At 43.3% G+C, this 20523-nt stretch overlaps 1 protein-coding gene across 9 annotated transcripts in view; it reads right to left on the reverse strand.

Annotated features, from left to right (window-relative positions):
- Positions 1 to 4800: 4800 nt before the first annotated feature.
- LOC127471650 (monocarboxylate transporter 2-like) overlaps positions 4801 to 20523 on the reverse strand; it is a 38105-nt gene continuing 22382 nt past the window's right edge. For all 9 annotated transcript variants that reach the window (XM_051788807.1, XM_051788809.1, XM_051788810.1 and 6 more), the window contains 3 exons: positions 15729 to 15872; positions 9600 to 10454; positions 4801 to 6832 (listed from right to left, as the gene is read on the reverse strand). In XM_051788807.1, coding sequence (XP_051644767.1) covers positions 6540 to 6832; positions 9600 to 10454; positions 15729 to 15872 — 1292 coding nt within the window. In that variant the 3' untranslated portion in view covers positions 4801 to 6539. The remainder of the gene's footprint in view (positions 6833 to 9599; positions 10455 to 15728; positions 15873 to 20523) is intronic.

Genomic DNA, 20523 nt, shown 5'->3' on the forward strand with positions numbered 1-20523 from the left:
TTAACCTCCAAACATTGCCAGACAACTGTGGCTAAGACAGACTTGCTGGAACACAGACTGTCTGCTCAGGGTCTTTTACTGGAAGCCTCAGTGATATACAAAGGTGAACTGAAGGAGGATTCATCCTCTAAACATCAGACACACCCAAATCCGAGGGACTCACTTGCATTTTGGGGTGTTGTTATACACACTGACAAAGATGTAACAGCCAAGACAGAAGGCAACATGAGCGGAAAGTTATTTTCCATATTCACCTTAAAACAACCTTGGTGAATGATATTTTCTAGGGATTAATGACCAGGCCAGTTTAATGGCTCTCTGCTGAACTTCAGGCTATCAACTTTTCACAGCCTATCATTAATCCCTGGAAAATATCTGGATTCGTGGTAGATACGAGTGAAAAATAATACACAGTGTGAAGGTAAGTGTATTAATATATATACTGGTATCGGTGAAGGTAATTGTTTAATCATGAACTGGCCCTAAGTGCTAACTTCAGATGCACTTCAGAATACAAGTAAATGAGGTACAGCTTAATTACACTGTAATTACAAAGTGGCTTCACTGCACTTCTATTTATATGGTGTGTAATTGCTATCTGCTCTGGCCGAAAGCTGAAATCATGATATTATTGTCCCTCGTGTTTCGTACTGGAATTTGCTACACAATACTGTATTTTGAAGGATATTTGTAACAGGTAAGCCAGAGTTCAAATACTTAGTGAGTAAATTAATTCAATATATTTCTAGGCACTGCAGCTGTGATCATTTGGGGTTTCTTTAATCAAAAAAGAGTATGGCAATGGTTGGCTAACAAAAACAAAAAGAAACAAAAGATAAACCCAAATGGTCAGGCTGTTTTCCAAAATGTTGAGTTTAGTCAGAAGGGCACCAGGCTTCTGGATATTTGGGATTTTCTAAGCCAATCCCCTGATGGAGGTCCCCAAATGGAAGCTTATCTTTAGAGAGGTGATTCCTCCTCATAGATCTCTGTTTAAATACAGTATCACAATAATGATAGTGATGCCATGTTTGCACTCCTTGCAGAAGAAGTCCCACCCTTTGAGCAGCAGCAAGGTTTTGCTTCTGGTCTTAATGAATCAGCACAGTTGTCTTTATAAACTTCTCACTCATCCATATGGTCCATATCATCCCAATAGGACTGTTGTCCAACAGACTTTTGATCAACTTTCTGGACAACACAGCACCTCATGAAGGGGTACACATGTTAAAAAAAAAGAAAAGAGTCCAAAGAAATAAGAAATGTGGATTACCATACATCATGTCCTAGGTCCTCAGCTGTAAACAGACTTAATTACATGGGTTGTCCTGCCTGGAAGAGTGGAAAGGAGAGCCCAGCCATGCAGAACAAGCTGTGCTGCCTCCTCAGTCCCTGACTGTGGTCTGAGGCAGGGGGTCAGTGCTGAAAGGAGCTTCCTTCTCACTTCTCATTGTGACTGGCACCTGGCTGGGACCCACCCAGCACCATCAAAGATGCTCCGAGGATCCCTCTGGGCACCAGATTTGAGTGATTCACAGTCTTTTAACACAATCCTGACAGCTCTGGGGAGTGCAGCCCCCAAATCCAAGCCTTTAGCAGGTGGATTTTCCTTTCAGTCTGTTGGAGCAAGGTTGGGATGTGTGTATCTGCATGTGTGCACAAGGTAGGGCTATCTCAGATGTCTGAGGCACATCAGAGAGATTTTCTTACCCATGCTGCCTTTGCAGCAGCAGGGCTGCAGAGGTTTCCATCAGACTTGTAGAAGTGCCAAAAGAAACCCCATAGTCTGCTGGGAGAATAATTAGGCTTGGCAGGTTTGCTCCACAAGCACTTCTTAAACATAGTATTAATGGGTGATAGGTAGAGTCTGTGTTTTTTTCACTTAATAATGCATGGAACCTCCTAGATATTCTAAGGATCCCTCTCTGGAGTTGTGCTTTATGATCAGATGGCATAACTAATGGCTGGGACTGATTACATACTGATTAAAAACTACTTAAGAATTTCATCTGTCCAGGAGAGGAATGCCAGGCTCTGCAGCACGAGGAAAGTGCTTGTTCCTGTTTCATTTCAACTGTACCCATTAAGCTGAGGGACTCTGCTTTGCACATCAAAGGGGGTCCAGGATACATCAGGAATCCTGATGTGTCCAAGGTTAGTCAGAATCAGATCTTGAAGCTGATGTCTTTGGTGAATGGATATCTTTTCCTCCTCAGAAGCCAATGGATTTGACCAGGAAAGCATAGAAGCTCATTATTGTTTGGTGCTTATTCCAAACAGTGTTCCCAACAGAAGGCGGGAATTTCTTCATGTGGCACATTTTGGTGGGATACCCTTGCACCGAGCAGACAAGTCTAAAAAATTCTGGAGAGCCAATGGGAAGCCCGTGTTTCTCTGGTTTTCTCTTCCCACGGATTTAACCTGGTGTCAAAAATGACAAATTCACGGGCTAGGGAGTTGGACCATGGGCTGGACAATCAGAGATGGTGATGGTGTGATGATGGGCAGTACGAGCTAAGCTGTTTGCATCATTAGGACTGTCAGATACTTGGTCAGAAGTAGATCCATACTTTGGCTCCTCTGGACACAGCAATACCTCAGTGAGTGCCAGAGCAGACAGCAGGTCAAGTCTGTGTTTCTGAGCTGCACTTCCATTGTGGGAAGCTTTGCTGACAGCTATGAATGTCACTCATCAAAACACCCTCACATGGTTCTGATAAGTCTAAATAACACTATTTTACAGACAATGTCATCGTTGCTGTAGAGGGCACGAAAGTCGTATTTTAAGTTCATTCCAGATGTAATGAATGCACCTGTATTGCCTATTAGGTGTTTTCTGAACACAGTCAAATAAATTTGGCATCAGCTGCCATGGGAACTGTCCTGAATAATCTCTTGTGTCATCTAAAACAATTACATATTTCAAACATATAGGTTGGCACTTCATTTCTTTGCTTACTTGCTTGCTTGCTTTTATTTTAACACAGTTACTACCAAGTTGCCTCTACTCATTCGTAGCTCCAGACTTCTCAAGTCTCCTCATGTGTTTTGCACTTTCTGAACACGGTTCATTCTCGTTATTTAGAGGAGGATGAGGCTGTGTGCAGCAAAGCAGCATCTGGCACAAGGTGTGATGACAGAAAATGTCCCTTTCAAGTAGTGTGACACTCCCCCATGTGGCACAGTCACTGCTCTACCATTCTGTTAAAACAGGAGGTGGGAAGGTGTACAAATTTTGCCACGTCCAAGTGTTGAAACATCTGAATTCCACCTCCATGCCTTTAAATTTGGAAAGTTAAATATAGGGAGGGTAAAAGTGAGGGGAACTATAAATAAGAAATGAATACATGGGATAAATCTAAATTCAATCCATGATACTTGTCACACCTCCCCATCAAACAACACTTGTGCCTCACCAGCAGGACATGGCAAGAGCTGGGAGTGCTGTGTGGTGTCCTGCTCTGTTGGCTTCCTTTGTGGTTGTTGGGAATGACGGTTCAGCATTCAAATCAGGCTCTTGACAAAGTTCAAGCAACCCTGGAAACAATGGGCAATTACTTCTAATAAGGTCACAAGCTAATGAAATACAAGAAAAAAAAAAAGTCTCATAATTGTACTCCAAAGAAAGTGTTTGCAATCATCCTTGCATGTCTGACATCCCAAATATCCCCCATGTGCCTAGTACATATATTTATGGTACAACACTTGCACTTCTTGACTTGTCTACACAGGTGCTTTCCAGGCTTAAGTAAATATGAATATTGTGTTCAATTTGCCACACAAATCGCTAAATTAGATGCACAGGCAGTTTCTACTCTGTCACAAGAGCTTTTTGTAATGGATATTTCATATTGCACCAGTCATTTTTAATAATTGAAAATGTTCTTAGGAAAGTTTGAGAGTTTTCCAAGAATGGATTACAGCTTGAGCCTGCAAGGTGCTAAATTCACAGGATTTGAGTCAGCAGAGCATTTCTAGGGCTGCTCACAGATTTTTAAGTACAGTTACTTGGCATTGCTTTGCTGCAGTCACTAGTGAGATGTCATGATCAGAGGCTTGAGTGTGGGGTGGGAGCAGGAGGAAGGGAACAGGGAAGAGTCAGGCCACCCACCACCGAAAACCAGCTGTAATCACCAAAATTGTCTTAAAATTATTAAGGCTTCCTACATGACAAAAGTAGTGCCCCAATCTTAAACAGAGTATATGCTTTTATGACAGGAGGGTGAGTAGGTTAAATGAAGTAGCTGCTTCACGTTAGAAGAATTCTGAAGCCTTAAAGATCCACTTATCCAACGTAGCGGGTTTTGCCCTCAGGGACAGTTTAACAACAGCGTCTCTTTTTCCAGAGGATTTTCATACCTAGCTGAACAGAACGCCTTTTATTAAAAATTTTATCTGTATTAACAAAGTTTTGTAACCTCAAAAGCTTGCTTTGGGTTTTTGCTAGGCAAGGAGCCTCACACCAGCTCCCACTGTAAGGACAGCTGGGAATCTGGGTCATTGTTCCTAGGATTAATTGATATGACCTGGTGGAAAGGTATGAAAATCTTCTTGCCAGGTCATTCTCCACTCTTTTCAGACTCATGGGCCCCTACAACTGGAGGTGAGAGTCAGGCTGGCCCAGATCACTGAGGATGTCAGAGGAACCCTGTGGCAAGGAGCTCCCAGTGGTGGTCCTGGAGTAAGAGGCTATGACCAAGAGTTGTACGACCATGTACAGGGAGCCAGGACTAGAAATCCTCTGAGGATAAACTCCTTACTGAATCTCAAGGCAGCATTACACACGTGGGCAAATGTAAATCCGTTTAATTTTTAAAAATAGTTTTATTAAGTATATGAAAGCTTCCAGAAGGCATATTGGAAAATGTTCACCTCTTTCAATGTCTTTTTTACTGAAATATGACAGGTAGATTTGACAGAAATAAAGGGTATTAAAAACACAGCACCAAAGGCCTGAATATATCATATAGACTTTGGGGTTTTTTCAGAGAAAATACAAGATATAACATAAGGATAAAATTTAAGTCCTACTGAAGACAACGGCCAAAGACCACTATTCTTCAGCGAAATAAAAGATTTCACAGAAAAGGTTTTGTACAAGAGGATATATTTCAAGAGTACAGTGTATTTATGAAAGTATTTTTGCATGGCTTTCTTCACAGTGTGTACACAAGTGATAATTAAATAGAGCTTTTCAGTGACGAAGTCATGAAAAAAGTACTATCTGATCACATATGGGCACCTCTGAAGTAAATTAAAAGGAGAGCTAGCCTTTGGACTGGTGTTGACTTCAGATTTGAGTGACCTGCCTGAAAAGTCCTATTTTTTATCTAGTCACTTGGAGTTAAATCCACAAAAGTCTGATGCACTCAGCAGCATGATGCCATGCTCAGCACCCATGGCTCCTGGGTAACAGCTGCTTAGTATAAAACACACCAGTCAGAGTCCTGATCTTCCCACCTCAAAATTATCACCACAGGATGACAGTCTCCTGCGTGGCCTCAGCTCCACCTCTGCATCACTGACCTGGGGAAATTTATTTAATTCCAGAGGATGGCATGAGGCCAGCAGGTATTGCAGTGCAAGCACGAGGGAGGTGCCTATCCCGGCCCAAACAAGGGGGAGGCAGCTGTGTTTGTATTCCCTCCAGGATGGATGCAACTTAACCAGGTTAAAAAAACATGGCACAAGGTCGCAGCTCTGAGACAGTGTTTAAAATCACTAATCCTGAGTAGCATGAGGCACACAGTGAGCAGACTGCACTGCAGAGAAGGTTGTGGTTTAATGCACAACTATCCATGGTATTCCCTATTTTCTAGCACAGGATACCTGTGCTCAGCAGGGCTTTTAGGCATCCAGCTCAGGGCAGTGGATCCCCATTTCAGCTCTGGCATGTCTAAGCTTTATTCACTGATGCAATGATGCCCATAGCTCCTCTGTGCTCCAGTCTTTCATTTGTACAATTAATTAATAGTAGCAGCACTTATTGCCTCACCAGGGTGTTGTAAAGAAAAAGCATGCTAAAAATGGTAAGGCACTCAGAAATTGGATAATAAGGACTTTGTAGCCTCCCAGGGTAAATTTCAATTTGCACTGTTTGAAAGCAGATCAAAGTTTAAACCCTTTAAAACTAAATTTCTGCCCCACACAGACAAAGTACTTGAAGAAGGACTCCTGTAGTATGGACTTGTCCTGGACTCCTGCATAACATCACCTTTCTGGTCTTTTCCCTGAGTGCAGCTGTAGTACAGGGAATAACAGCAGGGTGTCAGTTATACCCCAACTCAGCCCCTCTGGGAAATGGAAAACATCTAAAGGAAAATAATATTGCAGGACCTTTGGTATGCAAATGGATACTGCACAGTGTCCCAGCACTTTATGAGAATCAAGACTTGATTCTGTTCTAGTTTTCTCCTACAACAACAATGAAGACAATGCACGTGGCAAAGAGCAAAATTTAAAAACCTATTGGGATTTCACAGCAGGTGCTCACTTAATAAACCCAGAAGTCATTTCTTGTTCAGCCTATGAGAACAGGTTTAAACTTCATTTGTGCCATTTATTTCCTTCTTTACTCCTTCTTGTTCCTCTCTCAAGGGTTCCAGCTCAGGTCCAACCTGTGTGGTATCTTTGTTCCAGTTATTTCTGCCTTCATTTTCTGTCCTTACAGATTTAGGATCCTCTTCTTTTGTCTTTTTTTCCTTCTCCTCCTTGGCAAGCATACAGTAATTATAATAATTCATGATGAACAGGAAAGTTCCTGCCAGGACCATCACAGCTCCACATTTAATGAACATATATTTATAGTCCCCAAAGGTATCAATAAGAGTTCCTGTAAAATATACATCAAAAAAATAAAAAAAAGAAAAAGAAACTTAGAGATGAAGGCAAGATTATTTTGTTTTCAGACCCTAAATATAAAGGAACACCCCTGTGGCTTTAGAATAGGATAAGACATTTTTTGGACTTCTGATCTCTTCCACAGACATCCTGAACCTGCAAATGCTTCAAACATGTTCCACTATACAGCCTGTGGGTAGTTGACATTTGTACAGGTAATGCTACCCATAATTTGCATAAAGTAGAAGAGGACAGAACCTACACTGTAAAGAGTGGACTTTTCCAGCACACCTATTTTTATCCTAGTTTATGGAGAAACTATTCCTCTGATCTCAGAGCCTGCAGGCAGCCTTTCCACTGACTCCAATGATCAGCTACAAGGATGTCCATTTGACTTGGCAGTTCTCAGGCTGCCAATAAAACTGGCAGCTTTTGAGAAGACCTTCCTGAGGAGGCACCTGCCCACTGGATCTCGTCTCAGACTCCTGACAAAGACCCTCAGATTTATTCCACCACAGGTTGTTCACCAGCATTAGAGGGGACTCAGCTTTTGGTCACAGCTGCCCTTTCTGCATTTATACTCATGATCTGAAGATGAAAGGGCACAGAGTGGAACTGGGAAACATTAGTTCCAGGGAAAGCAAAGATGATGCTGTCAATGTCAGATAATTTCAATGCCAAGACAAATGTGACAGGTTCCTCTCAAAGGTTAATGCCTCTGCTACGGAGCTGCAGAGTAATTGAAGGGAGATGGCTTAATTGAAATGTCACTGTTCTCCATTATGTCAAAATGTAATGCAAATCTTATTGGGATTACGATCCTGAGCATTAATTCCCATTTACTGGTGCAACACGGACCATTCTTAACATCCCAAATCCTAATTAAAGTAAGACCCACTCCTAACCTGGCCTTGATAGTACAGATAGTCCTGCTTGAAACTGCCCATCATCCATTAGCTCTCTGACTTTTTGGAATATGTTCTCCTCCTTAAAGAGAGGGACCTTTAATTACTTCCCGATTGACCCCTAATGTTGAAAAGCTGATGATTATTTATCCCACTGCATTACACTAACAAGGGATTTTATGGTCACCAAATAGATTTCTTGATCACAAAAAATAATAATTTTTCACTGGTTTTGGTCAATGGTTTTTCCTGGATCACCCCTGGCTGCCTTGGTACACCATTTTCAATGCACTGTGTTGTAACTGCACAATTCACATTACTGGCGAAACATCAACCAAGTGTTAATTGCAACAATTTTTCCTTTTCTGCTCATCAGGATGACCTAGAGGTCTCCTAAATACATTTCAATGAGAGTTTTAATGAGTAGAGTATTGGAAAATTCAACAGTAGGTTAGTCTTGCCTCTTTTCCTTTGAGAATAAGATAAAGTCATAAAACACACTGGGAACAATTTACTTAGTTCATTAAAGCAGAACCCTGTAGTAGGTTATTAAAATGCCAAAGAACCAATAAATTTGCTGCTTATTAAAATGGTGGGAAAAACCCTACAAAACTAATATTACTGATTATTACCTAGAACTGTTTTAGCCTCATTAGGAGTCTTCTGGTCATTAACTTAATCTTCCACACAGAAAATGATATAATTCAGAAAATAGTCATTTTAAAATTGTATTTTCTTTTGTTTGTCATTAATTAAATAATGAATCTCTAAGACAGCAAGAGGATACAGCTGCTTCTGTCACACTGTATGAGCTACATGGTAATATGAAGAATTAAATGGCTCTGCAAGATGTGTCATATGGAGTATTAGCCAGATTTCAGTGTTGAATCCAGGAAATGGGTTTAAACTGCCTACTTTCTGTGCACCTTATACATCTAAATAAAGACAGCACACACAACCTAATTAAACATTTTTGCATGCTTAAAGGTGACCAGTTTCCAAACCAGTTATTCAACATTGCATGCAGGTGAAATGCAAATTGCAGGACAGGGCAAATAGGTAGGACGGTATCTATACACTGAGAGAATGTCACCTATAAAGTCATTTAATTCATGTTCAACTCAAATTTGATAGTACCTGAGCCAAATGCCAGATTCAAATACGGTGTCTTTCAGATATGGTGTGTTTTTTGTGGAAAGAGCACATGTTATAGAGGGAATATTAAGGATATTAAATCACAGGAGATCACTGCTCCCACTTACCTTTTTATGACTGTAAGTCCTCTTAAAGGTTCAATATTGTCCACATGAACCTCTGAGGGTCTCTTTCTTCTGATATTTCAAACCATCCAAAATAAATTTTTTAATTATTTTTGGAACAGCCTTAAATCTATCAGCTGCACTAAGATAACTCAATTTTGTAAGTGAAGTGCTCAGAGCCTTAGAGACAAAGAGAAAGGCTTAAGTTTGACTCAATGAAAGGATTTCGTACAACCAGTGTGTTTTAAATTGTGGTGGACTCCATCCTTTTGCAACAGGAGCAATCTCCAGGAGGAACTATCTGAAGTGCAACATTCCTGGTGTGGTAGGAAGTCCTGCTCTGCAAGTTCAGTTCAAGTGTTTGAAGGGATCAGGGATTAAAAGATCACTCTCCAAAACTGACTTCAGCTGGAAGACTACACAGAAAGGAGGAAGGAAATGCTGGAGGAGATATCAAGGACCTCCTTCCCTGTCCAGTTACTAGTGGCTGGGAAGCAGAGAAAACACATTTAGAATAATTTCCTACAAACTGTGCTTGCAAGAGGCTAAATATAAGCCACAAGCCAGCGGAAGCAGAGGAGGAAAATGCACTCACCTCCAATGGGTGGTCCCAGCAGGATGGTGCAGCACTCCGCGATCGTGACCAGGCCGACGGCGCTTGTGAACCGGGCAGCTCCCACCAGGTCCATCAGTGTTTCAAAGAGCATGGCACAGACCATGCCAAAGGCAAGGCCGAAAAAACTGGAGTAGACCACGAGCCCCGTGTAGCTGGAAGCCAGAGGGCACAGGAGGTGACAAGCGCCGTTGAAAGCAATGGCAAAGCTGAAGAAGTACTGAATGCGCGGCCTCACCCATTTGCTGTTTGCAATGATGCCGGTGGTGGGTCGAGCAACCATATCCACGATGGCAAGGATTGAGAGGAGGAAAGCAGCTGAATATTCATCAATGCCAGTGTGCTTTGCATAGGGTGCCAGAAAAACAATGGGGGCAAAGAAACCCAGGAACATGAGCACGTTTCCGATCAGGTAAATCAAGAACCCTCTGTGTTTAAAGAGGGAAAAATCGAGGTACTGATTGATTTTTTCACAACAGTCCTTTCCTCCTTCTTCTGTTTTATTCTCCATGGGGACATTTTTGGGACTACTCATTTCCATGGCATCTTCAGTGATCTTTCCTGTCAGAGCATCCTGGGTTTTGGCTGATGCCATGGCTGCCCCGACGGGTCTGAAGAGAGCTCCTGCCACACAGCAGTTTAATAAAATTGCCCCAAGAATTAAAAAGCTGCCCCTCCAGCCAAAATTTTCAAAAAGGAATTGGTTGAGAGGTGCCAGGGTGCAAAGCATCACAGGGCTCCCTGCCATAGCAAGGCCATTTGCGATGGGTCTCCTCTTCAGAAAGTATTTCCCTATGATTATCACTGATGGCTGGAGGTTGAGAGCAAGGCCAAGTCCTGGAAAACAGTTAAGATTAAAAAAAAAGAAAATTTAAGACCCATTTCACCTCAGGTCATTGTTTAAGGAAATTCATGGACAGTGGGACCGCTGGTGGCTCTTCAGCATGATAATCAACATGCAAACTTTGCTCAAGGTGTCCCTGAGCTTCTAGCTGCCAAATTTGGGTAACCGAACTCCAGAAAGACCCTCTCAGTCAGACTGTCCCCCTGCTTTTGAACTGCAAATCTCTTGGGTGGCAAAACTGGGACAAAGAGTTTGATTCAGGAAAAACTGAAACTGTTCCTTCAATGAATGCTGATGGGTTCTGTCTGGGCACAGTAGCCTTGCTGGGGGAGAGCATGGATTTATTTTTAAAAAATGACAACTCCCAGTTTGAGGAAGGTTTTTCTGGCTTGGACAGTGCCAACCACCAAAGCATATCCTTCTGGCACTGGCCCTCCCTTCCATGGGCCACGGGCACCCAACACTGCTGCCAGGCAGAGAGTCCTGCATAGAAAATAACATCACCCCTCTCAGCCATGACTAATTTGGTGGTGTGAGCAATGTAGGTGTAATGCAAGAGATTAAGAGGTTTGAAAGTACACAGCAAAAGAGCTACTGAGGATGCTAATTACACAGGACCCTAGAGTGTTTCTTTTAATTAAAATTTATTTTTATTGCACTTAGGTATATAAATGCTATTATAAATCTGCATTGCTAATTCAGTTAGAGAGCTTCTCTTGCACAGGCAGAGATACCAAATGCTGGGACAGTCTTAATTTTCTGTGGTACTGTTTGAGAGCACTACCATACAGAATAAGAGAAACATGGAATCGTTCAGGTTGGAAAAAAAGTTCAAGACCATTGAGTCCAACCTTTGACCAATCATCACCTTATCAACTAGATCAGAGCACTAAGTGCCATGTCCAGTTTTTTATTGAACGCTCCCAAGGATGGTGAATCCACCACCTCCCTGGGCAGCCCCTTCCAATGCTTAATCACACTTTCACTGAAAAAATGCTTCCTGATGCCCAGTATCAATAATCAATAATTTAACACCAATAATATTTCCAAAAATTTCTGTGATGTGCAGTATTTTCTTAAAAATTTAATTCTTCATAATCTCCATCAAAATTACATTTAAAAATCATATTTTCCACTCTATCATCCAGGAAACAATGAGCCACATTAGACCAAAGCAGAAATATAATCCTTGGAGTGATTATATCAGAGAACATGAATCCTGAAAATAGGGTCATGAGGATTTTTTCTTGTTCATTAGTCTATATAATTAGTTTGTTTAACTGTGCAGTACATAATTAGGCATATTGCTTTACAGAAGAGAATTTAGAAAGGTCAAGGTCCTCAAAATTAATTAAGGAACACTATCATTAGGCGCTGATAGAGTAGAATCCAACTGATGCAGCAGAATTCAGCTGATGTTGGATGGCTTTAGTTAGAATGGGTTTACAAAATTATGATTTTTGCCAAGTCTAAGATTCTTTTTTTTTTAATTACTTTGATGTTTACAACATTAAAAATAAATCCAAATGGCAACATATTAAAATTAATCTTGATATGAAACACATTCTCAGCATGAACTTTGCTAGATAGTCCATATATTTGGTAGGGCACGTCTTTGGGAAGTACAAGCTGCTCATGACACATACGGGGCCAAATTCAGGCTGACCTGAGAACCACAGAGGGTAAACACCACCTCTGTTAGAGAACACCCTTGATGGTGCTCAGATATAGGAATGCATCTTCTTTCACCTGAGAAAATGCAGTACAGTGGATGAGAATTTGCCTTAACTCCCCATTTCTCAGGCTGGTCATTAAGGGCAGAAATTGAACCATCATTTCCACACAATCATTTTTGGTAGGGACCTACCACATGTCTTCCAGAGAAGGAAATCCAGACTGGATGCCAGCTACCCACTTAAACAATAATCAACTAAAATTTTTTATTATGTGAACATTAATTTGCCAGTCAGACAAATCCAATTTAATATTACCTCATGCTCTTCCCATTAACTAAATTTGCAGAGTTCCAAATTTAATAACTGGAATTTCAATTTACTTTAAGCTTTTGGCTTACTTTAGTTGGAAATATTTACATCCATTTTATTGCAGTTTTCAGAAACTACAGCAGCTTTTCCATAGCTGAAATTGTTACTCAATAACCACATTTTCTCCCCAGGGATATGACAGAGAGGCCTGTCAGTGGACTTGCATGGGCAGAAGCAAGCCTGTGCCAGATAGAATGTCCTTCCCTGGATTAAATACATATCCCTCATATTAGAAGGAAGTAAGTGCTGCTACAGGAGTCAGCTGTGTAGCTATTGATCATGTTCTTACTTTATCAGCAAGGGGAGATCTGACCAGGTATTTCAATGTTCAATGTTTTCAGCTGTGGCAAAGACTCTACTCTCATCAGCCAACAGGCTTCATCCAAGATCCCATTTTATTTCCCGGCAGTCTAATTGGTACAGGTTGAGTTAAACTCTGACCAGTTGTTACTGCCTTGCATTTAGCTTTGAAATCTGCTTCTTCTACCTCAGACTTAAGAAGAGGCTGCACGCTGAAAACACCTATTTAATGCATCCAGGCTGGCAGCTGTCCAGGCTGACAGCTTGCAAACCCCATTTCTTTTTCTAAGCGCTGTAGGGAAACAAATGGGAAGAGACTGCGGGGTTTGCAGCACGTGCAAAGAGCCTGGTGCAGCCCAGAGCTTGGTGCCATCAAGGACAGGGCTGCCTCTGACAGCAGAGCCTGGTTCCTGCTCTGCATGCAAATGGCACAGACATAGTCATGAAAGCAGCTGAGATTGCCGTGTCTAATCTCTCCACCACAAGCAGATACTTCCTGCTCTGCTCCTCTGAAGAGATTTCCATTAACATACCACAGGCACGGGGCTGTAGCAGAGACCTCCCAGCACCAGCTACCTCGTTTGTGTCTCCATCCCTGCGAATTACATGAACAGAGACTTTCACATCTCTCTGTTTCCTTTCCAGGCTAGCAGGAAGGAGGCTAAAAAGAGGGTGATGTTTACAGGTTGCTTTGCAGTTACTGCAAATCCCCTTCACAAAAGTCTCTCTCCTCGTCCAGTAACGCTGTCACAGCTGCATGATGAGCAGGCAGCTCCCTAATTGCCCTTGAATGCTTCCATGTAAGGCCTGACCAGCAAAAGCACTTCAAGCATAATTAGAGGTATCAAGCATGTTAGCAGGAGTACAAGCATCTTCCCTTCTCTCTCAAATTAATATTCCTTCTCCAGCACACACACCATGCCTGGAAATGATGGGTTATTAGCCAAGAACTCATCCATACGGCTGCCCTCGTTCAGCAAGCAGGAGGAAAAGGGGTACACAACAAAAAATGTGCTTTGCTCTGAGGAAACAACACAGCACTAAAGACAAGGAGATGTGGGGGTGGTTTGCCCCGTACCTTGAGGCTGCACACATGTGCACTGAGCACAGAGCAGACTATCAGCTTTCTGAGGTGGGCAGCAGACCAGATTTACAAACATATTCAGGGACCAAAAAAAATCAAGGTCTTTATCAATCCATTTGGGTTAGGCACAAAACACGTCCTGCCATGTTTTTAGACAAGGACCTTTGAACATAGAAGCTGGTGTCTTCCTACAGCCCTGTTTCTTGCCTAAGCCCTTCTGCTTACCAAAATGCATATATTTTTAGCAAAGGTTTTATGGTTTCTGTGTGCTAATCCAGTGTCAGTCAACTCAGAATCATAGAATGGTTTGGGTTGGAAGGAACCTTAAATATTTTCCAGTTCCACCCCCTGCCGTGGGCAGGGACATCTCCCAGGATGCTCAGAGCTCCATCCAACACGGCCTTGAACACTTCCAGGGATGGGGCAGCCACAGCTTCTCTGAGCAACCTGTGCCAGGGCCTCACCACCCTCAGAGGGAAGAATTTCTTCCTAATACCTAATCTAAACCTACCCTCTGTCAGCTTGATGTCATTGCCCCTTGTCCTGTCACCACATGCACTTCCTATAGAACACTTGTTCAGCAGGGAAGGATGCAAGCTCATGCATCAATAAATAGTGGGAGATATTGGTTATTTTTATTTCCCATTGCTTTGTTTCTGGAATTTCTTTCAAGGAATCTGCAAGATTTATTCATCCAGTAATAACACAGTTTCATCTAATTACAGTGACACTCCATAGAAAGAGCAAGGTTTAAGAGAAGGAATCCTATATGGGGATTTATTCACTACTCTACAGATTTACTAAAGCAATATTGGTGTAGAAGAGCAGGATGACAATCTTTCTGTCCCAATTTACTTTGTTAGTGGCTGGTTTTATTGATTTTAAATGTTGAGCTCACACTTTTCACATTCAGAAAGCAGCAACACAATGCATCTGTGGAGAGATGGGGAACATTCATTAAAACATACACCTTGCAACCTCAAAAGCCAATTTTGAACTCACTGTGTCATGTTTTCAAGCAGATGTCCTAGCTGCCCTGGAAGAAACATTGTCTGTACCTTATCCAAAATAATAAACAAAAATATTTATAATTAAGCATCTATACTCACTCAGGTAGAGAACTCTTATGCATCTACCTTTTAAAGCCATAACCTGGCACCTGCAGGCTTTAAAGTGCTGGACTGAGCCTATGCCTTCTCCTGTTTCCAATATGTACATAGAATACAGACAATTCAAATTGAAGCTTCAATAAGGAAATACAGTTGGTGTTTGTTCACAATAGGGAGACTATTGCTTATTTCCAATCAATTCCCAGGTTATTATTTTCAGATAAAGGACCTCCTCACCTCACAAGCTGGCAAAGGGCAAGTGAACTAAAGCAAACTCCTGAAATCTCATTTTATGTATCTCACAGAGGGAAGATAACACACAGTAATATGGGAACACTGGTGCTCTCTTGTAGTCACACTTGCATCCAGAAAGACTTGCCTTGCCCAGGGCAGAGCACAGTCAACCTGAATTTGCTTCAGTGGTTGCTGAGGGCACTGATGGCCATCTCCACTGTCCCCCCCAGCCCAGAGCACGCAGCTGCCAAGAGCACAGCCCTGCTGAGATCCCACACGCGATGCTCAGCCGGGAACACAGCGCTGAGCAGGGACGTGCTCTTTGCTAAAGTTCATCTGGAGCAGTTAATAAGGAGGGCCCTTGTCCCACCAGCTTTTCGTGTCACCACTTTCCCATTGTGTTTGTGTTGATCCTCACATTGCCCAAGTGTGGATGTCCCAAGCCATCAGATGTGAACCTCAACCGTGGAGGGGAAGGAGGTGCTCTGTTCTTACCTGTAATGAAGCCCACGCAGATGTAGAGCTGCAGGATGCTGGTGCAGAAGGCAGCTGAGATCATCCCAACACCACACAAAAGGCCCCCAAACATGACCACGGGGCGGCTGCCATAGCGGTTCACTAAAATACTGCTAATGGGACCTGGGGAAAGAGTGGAAAAGGGTCCTTGAGGTTGGTATCTTCTGACAGAAGGGTATATTTGTCACAAAGCAGGTAAAACTCTGCATTATCAGTGCTCCTGAGGTGCTGCTGACAGCTTTTAGGGTGACTTCAGGAAGAAAATGGAAAACCAGGGAAAGATGATCCACACGGAGATGGCAGCATGCCTGAGGCCAAGGCTGTGTGCTCGGTGACAGCTCCTGCCCCCAGGACTTTCAGATGTCATCAGAGAAGGCAAACAGCAAAAACAAATCAGGTGAACACATGATCTCAACATAGGAGCTTCCTGATTTATGGTGATAGTAAACCACACACACAAAGCAGTGGTTCATATTACAAGGCTGATATCATGAATGCTGTTGCATTTTTAATGCCCCCATTTAATGCAATTCCGATACTGCTGACCAGGACCAAAGCTTCAGCAGAACAGTTTTAATTAAATCTTAATAGTAGTCCATGTAGGTAGAAACAGTTTAGGATGATGGATTAGCTAGAGCTCAAAAGAATCAGTTTGGCCTTGCATTTATGCAAAAAGGAGGTTCAGGAAAGTGTAAAATTATGAAAGAGGGAAATGGTTTAGCAAAGACCATGCACACTGAAAGGAAGCATTGAAATCTGAGGAAGTGAAACGTGGAGGACCAGTAAAAATCAGAATCACAGAATAATATATATATGAGAGACTTTGATGGACTCAGGACCAACCTCCTGCTCAAAGCAAAGCCAACTCTGAAGTTAGATCAGGCTGAGGCATCAGAACCAGAGAAAGCAAACCAAGTAGGAAAGAGCAGTCCAGAAGTCCAAGCCATGAGATGTGAGGAAAAGATTCTGTTTTACTCAAAAACCTTGAATCAAAATGCTTCAAAAATAATGTTGGAAATGAGGAAGGGGAACACAGGCAGCTTTTAGTATCTCATCTTACATGGTTCTACTCATCACACAGCAATGGTATTTCAGAGCCCAATGTACCTGTTTGCCTTCCTGCCTGCCACTATGAACAGCCCACACACAGAGTACTGCAAACAGGTATTTTAAACGTACAAGCATCTCTTAGGAGTTTGCCTGTGGGGACCTACCTTTCCATAGAGCCATGTGAAAGAATATTTACCTTTGCTTAAATAATCTCAGCCAGAAATAGGGTCAGAGTTCTTTCCAAACCCTGCAAACCACAGCACAGCTGAGCACAGGAACGAGACCCAGAAACCCAAATAGTCCCTCAGCATGGCTGACAACATACAAACAAGTTCTCAGCTGTTAAAATGTGCACAAATAGAAAACAGTAGGTATGACTGGTTTAATCTGGGGAATGAAGCCCACAGAAATACTTTCCACTAGATGTCTGAGGTCAAAACACTCCAAAATGAAATACACACAAGCACAGTCTCAACAGCATCCCTGTAACTGTGTGATCTGTGAGCTGGTCCCATCAATTGCACCACTCAATTAAAATTTCTCTGTGTATAATTATGTGGAGAGTTTTTGTCCCCTAATCCTGTAACTGGATTCACATACACACACCCTTCTGCTGCACAGAGCACTACAAAATCCAATGAGAAGTTTTGGGGAAGGAGATGGATATTTCAGATCAGCACAGTGAGAAAGGGCCCCCTTTCTGTCTGAGTTTCCCCTGGTCAGGGTGTGGACTTGTATCATGCTTGAGCTGGTCTCAGCATGTCCTGTAATTCAATAGATCGAGCCAGTGTTCCTCAGAAAGGCACCAACACATTCATCTGCAGCCCAAGGGCATGCAACTCTTCCATTTTTCAATTTTCCACATGTCCACATTTCTCCAGAATCAATCTAATTACTCAGCTAAGAAAATGTGGTTTCAATTACTTTCTCACATTGGAAGAGGGCTTTCACATCAGCCCTAGAACTATAGGATGTTGTGCCACAGAGCAGAGCATTTAAAGCCCACAGGATTCCTTCTAAGGTCCCTCTCCTGTTCCAACCCAGGGCAGCAAACAGGGAGAGAAGCCCCTGCTACGAGAAGTGAAACAGCCTGCTCATGTACGTCCACTCTTGCAGCATCCAGCTTGGGAAAGGGAAATATGGATCTATGACCCTCTCACTTCAGTCCATTTGCTCTGGTACCAGGTTCACCCATCAGTAAGGATGGTTTGGAGCATGACAGCAGATTATGAACTGGAAAGGGCTGAGGGTAGGACACATTCTGCTCTGCTGCCCAGATATGGGGACAGCCCAGGGAGGGTAGATGCTGGAGCAGGGGAAAATAAAAGTTCATGTCCAAAACACTGTCTGTACAAATGAGAGAACCCTTCCTGCATCCCTGGGGACCTTCCATGAGTGCAGTGTCCCTAACCTCATCCCAGCTTCCCAGTGATCATTTATTAAGCCACAAGACTGCAATTGCTCCCTGTTCTTGTCATGTGTGATCTCTCAGCAATGCTTTACAGCGGGTCTGCATGACCTTCAGCAAACAACCTTCATCTGCTGTAACTAGCACTATCAGTTTTACAGGGGGATAATCAGTCCCACTTGTTTGCCAGTCTGGTGTGTTCTTCAAAGGTGTCACCTGCCTGGGCTGGGCTGGACTCACAGGGAACTCAGGCAAACTTCAGAAGCACATAAGCCTTTCTCTTTCACACCTTGAAACTGTAAGTCCAGGCACTGTGAGCCCACTTTGGTGAAGAACACAGTGAACAGCACATTCCTGTGAGTGACAGCATTTTATCTCCCTGAGTAGCCTCACCCACAGAGCACTGAGGGTTGGAGACCTCTGAGGTACTGAGTGCAGCCAGTTAGAGAAGAAAACAGGAGCAGAACACCTGGATTAAACATTTCCAGCCACTGGAGAATCCACAGCGAAGGCCATGATGAGCACTCAACCTGCAGCAAAAGCATCACCTACACCTACCCTTTACAAGACACCAAAAAATCCAGCCCAAAGCCCCAAACAGTTGGGAAGCCAAACTTCCCCAAGCTGCTGCTCGAAGGCCGGAGGGTCTTTAATAGTCCTGAGCAGACCTTTCAAACGCACTGAAGCAAGTGCAAAATCACATCCCCAAAATTACTTCCACTTAAGTCATTCTGGACCTACAGAAACACCCACAGATTTAACGGAGCAGCCCTTCAAAAGCTGTCCCATCTCTCAGCAGAAACCAGCGCACTCAATGTGTCACATATTGCACACTTCAGCTCCCAAATCCTGCCAGTCTGGGCAGGGGCACAGAGCACAGACACGTTGCCCTTCACCCTGCCCAGGTGTCTTCAGTGATCAGCATCACACCCAGCAGATCTGAGCGCACCCCTCCTGCCCCGTGACACTCACAGTGTATTTCTTAGGGGGGGGTTGATCAGCCATTAGATAACTTTAACAGCAGTGTTGTGGGGAACTTCAGGAAACATCAAACAGCAGAGGAATTAAGACGAGGGAACACAAAGCCAGCGCTGCAGCTGTGGGAAGTGGGAAACACAATTACTGCTTTGCTCGCAGCTATTGCAAAAATTAAAAGTGTGACAGCCCCTGGCAACATGGTGGAATTGAAAAGCAGGACCTGTCATTTACCAGTTACTCAGCTGGCATGGAAAGAATAAAGATGATGTATATTACCACAGAGAACTATTTATGGTAACAATGTGTGTAGCTTAAATCCCAAGGCACATTTACTTGATAATACCTGCCTGGTCAAATGTGCAGGAGCCACAGGCTCCCTGTCCTGGCATCCAAAGGAAATAATTCTTCCTTCCTGCAAGCCTTCAGCAGGAGAAGCTAACAGGAGTCTGGGTGATTTTTGCCTCTTAATTTACAGCAGCAGGTGAGAGAAGGGTAAGAGAAACAGCTGGCAAAGTTCTCAGAAAGCTGCCATTTGCCTGGCTCGACCTTGCAGAAGGAACCACACAAACACTTTGCAAGTCCCTGAAATGTCAGAGCAAGGAGCAAAAGATATCCCAGATGCTGAGCACATCCCAGTGTATGGCTCCTCAGGGAGCAGAGCAGCCAGGGCCGGTGTCACCCCGCCAGGGCTGTGCCCACAACCCACCACCGTGACAGCACTGAAAATACTAATGAGGAAATTAGAAGTAACATTTTAATCAAGCCCTGGCACCCCGATACATTGCAATGACAAGGGTGCTGGGATAGTATCACCAGTGTTTTAGTGCAGGAAGGGATGTCATTCCCACACACTCAGCCTTAGGAAACACAGTAGCCCCTTCCCAGATCCAGCAAGTGGCTTCCTCCCTTCTGACAAACTTCCAGCCACGGCCATCATGTATCATCCAGTGCAGGGGGATGACACAAGGCAGAGGAGGACACAGGGAAAGCTGAGCCTCATCCTGCTGCAGGCTTTGCTCGGAGCTGTGCCTGTGTCTCTGCAGCTCCCCTGGCTCAGTGTCTCCATCAGTGTCTCCATCACCCCTGGGTAAGAGCAAGGAATGCCCACTCAGAAATGCCTCACTTACACCCCAAGCCCTTGGAGAGCAGGGTGCACACAATGAGGGTTCTGCTTCTGCCTGCAGTAAAACTCTGTGGTCTGGTGAGCAACAGTTTGCACCAAATATCTCCAAAAGATGCAGCTGGGATCATGGAGCCCCTGGAAGACTGATGAAATGTAAAGCACTATCCTCAGCCCCTATAAATCATACTGGTTTAGTGCCTGTCCTGTTTAAAGCC

This window comes from Manacus candei, unplaced genomic scaffold (assembly GCF_025592945.1).
Source record: "Manacus candei isolate 608988 ecotype Guabito, Panama unplaced genomic scaffold, ASM2559294v1 h1tg000025l, whole genome shotgun sequence".
NCBI classification, from domain to species: domain Eukaryota; kingdom Metazoa; phylum Chordata; class Aves; order Passeriformes; family Pipridae; genus Manacus; species Manacus candei.